We start from the raw sequence: 5,698 nt of genomic DNA, 5'->3' as shown, positions 1-5,698 counted from the left end.
TTTTTTTTTTTTTTTTTTTTTTTTTTTTTTTTTTTTTTTTTTTTTTTACAATTCCTTTTCAATCCTTTTTCAGACTCAGTACATGTTAGATCAACTCACCGATCTTCAACGTAAGGTATTTCTATTCTATTTCCATCCTTCAACTTTCCTTATTCTTTCATGTTTCTTAACCAATTTAAATTAACTATCTTTCGTTTGTTTCAACTTTCACTTTCAGGAGCATCTTCTTAACGACGCAAACAGGACTCTGAAACAAAGGGTATATCTTTTTAAATTAAAAAGAAAAAGAAAAAAAAAAGGAAAATGTTGGGGATTTTGTAATTGGTGTTTAAGTTTTGGATTGCAGTTAGTAGAAGGGTATCAAGTAAATGCTCTCCAATTGAACCAAAGTGGTGATGATATGATGTATGGAAGACACCAAGCTCACCCTCCACCCGATGCCTTCTTCCATCTTTTAGATGCCGAACCCACCTTACAAATTGGGTAAATATTCTTCTATTCTGTCCACAATCTTTCATCCTATATTTCCTTTTCCATTCTTTTTATTTATTAACTCAACTATGTATGTTTGAGAACTCAACATTTCCTTCCTACCTACATCACATATTTATGTACAATACTCTTGTTTCTTCTACTTTGTGTTTCTTCTACTTTGTGTTTCTTCTACTTTGTGTTTCTTCTACTTTGTGTTTCACAACTCTAAACTTAAGCTTATGTACTCTATATTTCAATTTCTAACACTAATTAGTTTCATGAGATTCAAGATTTGAAAGATTAAGCTGCAAAGCACAAGGGCAAGAATCATTAAATTGATATATAAAATGCTTAATTTGGTTTGCAGGTATCACCCAGATCCGCTAACAGTGGTCACCGCTGGGCCAAGCATGAATAATTTCCTCCCAGGGTGGTTGCCTTGAGAAACAAAAAGATGGGAGTTCTTCCATTCAAAATATTATTGAAAAAAAAGGGGAAAAAAAACATTTTTCACTGCTTGAAACTTATATATCTAATTAATATAAACTCTGCACTTTAGTCTTTGTAAGCCAATTGTGTGTATGTTATGCCACATTTCTTTCTCTTACACCTCCAAGACTGCTTTTCGAATGTAATTTCATTGTTTTCTTGTTTGTCATAAAGTTGTAAGTTTGTGTGTATTTTGATTCTCACATGCTAAAATCTTTCTCTTTCTATTTCTATTTCTATTTCTATTTCTATTTCTATTTCTATTTCTATTTCTATTTCTAGTTCAGTTCCAATAACAGATTTAGTTTGTGTAGCATGCATTTTAAAGAAAATATTACAATTGAATACTTACTTAAAAGTGAGATATTGCCTCACTTGGTATCTAATCTTCTCTTACTCAAACACAAATTATTACAAACACATTGTTAGGGAGACGTTGACATTTTTAAATCTAAGGTATGTGTTTAATATCAATTTTTAAGAACTAGCCCTCCACCATGGTATAGTATGGTAGGTAAGATTTAAAAGCAAGCAACACAATATTTAAAGGATGAAAAAAATATATATTTAAAAATTTATTACAAAATTGGGGACAAAATGCAGAAACAAAACCATCAAACAACCCCAAAATATACAAAGGGGTGACACTCTAAGACAATACTCCCCTATAATTGTGCAGCTACTGAACCCTCTCCACCTTGACGAGTGAATCAACAGGTGAAAAGAAAGACAATATATGACGACTACAAAAATACTTGGTAACTATTTGAGTTTTTGTAACTATTTGAGTTTGTAGGAAGATAAGTTGTTAAAGCAATTTCCATGCAGGTCACAAACCCAATCAAGTTCTGTGATTATATTATTATATTATCAATATTACTATATTATTATGTGAACGCTGGCGTGTCCGAAAAAAAAGATACGTTGAAGAAGAGGTCAAGCATTGGGTCCGTTTTGGTTGGCGCAGTCGTTAGATTCAGCCGACCTAGACTTCGATCCAACGCAACCAAAATCTTCTGCCCAAGTACACACCGCCCAGCCCAACACCTAAGTAGCCCATAACCCAGAAGCCTACGAACCTAGTCTAGATCTGTTCGGCCCACGACCCAGCCAAGGAACCTAGTTTAGGTTTTTTCCACCGACAAAAACTCGTGTGTTATCCTCTTCTTAGTGTTTATTTATTTAATTGATTAGATTAAGTTGTAACAGTTATATTGTATTAAGACCGTGAGTTTATGAATCTGATGACACAAATGTAGATAAACTTTGAATTAATTAGCATGTATAAGAATTAGGTGTTGGTAGAATTAATAAGAAGGGAGGATCGGATGACACAAATATAAAGAGGGATGAACACATACAAAGAAAAGAGAGAGAGATAGAAAGAAGCAATGCAAGTGTTAGGATATAGAATAAAACAAAGAAGAGAGAAGAAGTAGAAGTAGAAGTAGGTGAGAGTGTAATTTTAATTTTTTTTTTTTTAATAGCTTAAAGGTATTAATGAAAGCTATATTATATAATTTAACATATACATATATATTTACACATAAAGTACCAAAAGAGTTGATTTTATTATACCAAATGTAATTACCATCTCTTCCGTCTTGGGTGTTGCTCCCCGCACGAAGTGACACGTAAACTAGAAAAAGAAGCCACGGACGGGTCCTTGGGCTTACGACTTTCCATTTTTTGGCACTTCAATTTTCACCCAAAAGTAAAAAGGATTAAAAAAAACTACAACAAAACGCCTCCAAAATATGCGGTATAAATTGAGTCGTACAATATACTATTTATTTTTTATTTATTTAATTTTAAAAAAGGCGCACAATGCGTGAGGGCTTCGCAGCCACAACTACTCTGACACACTTCACCAAAGCTCGACACGTGTCAGCACCAAAACGCTCCTCTTTTATATTTTCTTTTTCTTTTTCTTTTTATTCCCCCCTCCCTCCCTTGCTGTTATTAGTCTCTACAGTGAGGTGCTCGAAGCGAAGGTAAAAAGGAAAAAAGAAAAGAAAAAGAAAACAGACCAAAAAAGGCGGGCCTAAGTTTTGTGATTCGTTTGGATGAAGATAAAAGGAGGGTGAAGAGAAGAGAAAGAGGAACTAGGGTTGACTGTGGAGACACCAGAGAAATGGGACGGAAGAAGATCGAGGTGAAGCGAATCGAAGATATGTGTAATCGCCATGTGACTTTCTGCAAGAGAAGAGCTGGATTGATAAAGAAGGCCCGAGAGCTCTCTGTTCTGTGCGACGTTGAAGTCGGACTTGTCATCTTCACCAACCGCGGCCGCCTCTATGAGTTTTGCAGCGGAAACAGGTACGCTTTTGATCTTCGTTGTTTTTCTCGTTTTTCTCCGATTTTGTTTGTTCATATCGATTATGGTAGTGCAAGCTGTTGCTGAATGCCTTTTGAACGAATTTGAACTATTGCCTTTTGTTTTCTTTATGCTTGCTATTTGAAGTGATTTATGCCATCGGAAAATCTGTGATAGTCTTAGCGCGTTTTCTTCGTGAACTCTGCTTTCTGTCATATCGACGAAGAAAATGCAATTCTTCGTTTTTCTGTTTGATTTTTCTGAAAGAGAACCTCTTAGGAAAATCGATGGGGTTTAGTGTTCCGGTGCTTTGTTCGATCTGATTTCTCCTCGAATCTTTCTTTTCTAATCCCATCGTCCCTGGATTCTTTCTCCCGATTATTTCCTTCCTGATATCGGCCAAGAAAAGCAGGCCTGTTTGATCTTTGAGAGATTTTCTCGGATAATTATTGAAACTTAGTTTTCCGACGCTGTGTCGCTCTCTGATTTCTTCCTGAATGTTTCTCTCGTCTGTCCCTGGTTTCGTCTCAGGATTTACGTGCTGTCTGCAGCATATTTGATTGCATAAACTTTTAATTCTGTACATAAAAGAAATATTTTAAAGCCATATAACTACAAACATGCCACTCAATAGCTTTTTTTTTAACATATACATATATACTTTTAAATGATTTCGTCAGTCTTAATATTATTATATTATCCTTTTATCACTGAATAATTTAGTCAAAATTCTAAATCCGTTTTAGTATTATCTTTTAGATGTCAACATCAAACTAGGATGAGGATTACAGATGAGAAAATAAGACAAAAAAAAAAAACAAAAAAACAAAAAAACAAATAACTTAGAATAATGACAAGAAGTTTTCATTGCATTTTTTCCTGGATTAAATATTCTGAGACTTGGAAATTTAAGTGTGGCTTTAAATATATAATGTACTTTAAATTACTGCAACATAGGTAGTCCAACTTAATAGAGATTATGTTTATTTTTTCATAAAAATAAAAAATTGATGTTTTCTATATAGCATATTTAATCAATTGTGAATGGTGTATTATCAATTTCAAGTAACCTTTATAATTTTTTTTTCTTTTTTCTTTTTGTGATTATCATGGTTTTCTTAATAGTCTGTCGACAACTTGACATCCACGTTTTTTTAAATTAACGATCATTACGAAATATTGCTATATAGGTCTCCGAATTTGTTACTAATTCCTTGTATATCGTTTTTAGTTTTTAAAGGATAGAGCTTGATTTCTTACTATTTTTCAATCATGATTTTCATTGTTTTTAAGTAAATATTGGAATTATTTGCCCAATCTTATTTTTTTTAATTAATTTTAAAAATTTCAAGAACAAAAAAATTAAATAGTTATTGAACAACCAAATTATTTATATTTTACATTAAATTAGTTTAATATGATCATGGAGTTACTATTCTGTGTTTTGACCCGAAATATATACGAGGCTATTTGGTAACCAAGTTTGAAAAGGAAAATTATTTCAGTTTTAGATTCACGATTTTGTTTCTAAAATAGTTTTCAGCAGTTGGGATTGATTAACTTATTGGTTAAGTGTGAGAGAGAAGAAACACAGAAACAATACATATTTTTGTGGATTTTTTTTTATTACTGAGGACTTCGAAATTATACCGTTGTCAAATTTGGCATTTCAATTAATATCTTATATTAACACTTTTCAGTTTAATCCCTGCGTTTAGTTATTGATAGAATTGGTTTATGCTGAATTTACGTGTCATTGGTGAACTAGCAGTTTTCAATGTTAGTTATTCTGAAAATACTAAATGTATTGAGTATATTAGATTGATAACTATTTTCATTTATAAGGTTCTTTGTAACCCAACACATTTTTACAAATGTTTTCAATATCCAAATCAATTTTGAAACTGAAAGAACAGAAGTTTTTGTTTTTATAATTTGACTATGAAACTAATTGTTTCTTTAGAAGAAGTAAGATAAATAAATTGTGAGGAAATAACTACAGTTTTTTAAAATAGAAAATAAAAAATGAAATAGACCTTATATTTTAACACTTCTTAATTTAATTATTCCGTTGTAAATGATAAAATCGATTTATGCTAAGCCTATATGACTTTGTACATGGTGCATGAATGAAAAATTATGAGAGGAAAAAGAGTTATGCAAGAGAAAAAAGCTAAGACATTTGTAGCAATCTTGAGTTTTCATCTCATACATGATTTTTTTTATTTTTTATTTTTTATCTTTTATAATTTTTGGTTAATTCACTCGTACCATGAAGTAGTTTGAATATTTACTCACGACAAGAAACTAAATTACAAGTATTCAGACCTAAAAGATAAATTTAAACTGAAAAAATATCCAAAGATTAGTTACTAAAAAAGCATAAATTTCATCTTAAAAAAAAAAAAAAAAAAAAAA

At 31.6% G+C, this 5,698-nt stretch overlaps 1 protein-coding gene across 1 annotated transcript in view; it reads left to right on the top strand.

Annotated features, from left to right (window-relative positions):
- Window positions 1–1,154, top strand: part of LOC111456633 (agamous-like MADS-box protein AGL9 homolog) — a 3,429-nt gene extending 2,275 nt beyond the window's left edge. The window contains exons 5-8 of the mRNA XM_023098610.1: window positions 74–115; window positions 218–259; window positions 347–483; window positions 842–1,154. Of these exons, the coding sequence (XP_022954378.1) occupies window positions 74–115; window positions 218–259; window positions 347–483; window positions 842–917 (297 nt within the window). The 3' untranslated portion in view covers window positions 918–1,154. The remainder of the gene's footprint in view (window positions 1–73; window positions 116–217; window positions 260–346; window positions 484–841) is intronic.
- Window positions 1,155–5,698: the final 4,544 nt, after the last annotated feature.

The sequence above is a fragment of the Cucurbita moschata genome, unplaced genomic scaffold (genome assembly GCF_002738365.1).
Source record: "Cucurbita moschata cultivar Rifu unplaced genomic scaffold, Cmos_1.0 Cmo_Scf00018, whole genome shotgun sequence".
NCBI lineage: Eukaryota > Viridiplantae > Streptophyta > Magnoliopsida > Cucurbitales > Cucurbitaceae > Cucurbita > Cucurbita moschata.
Note: the sequence above shows the minus strand (reverse complement) of the source record. Positions and strands in the feature narration are given on the sequence as shown.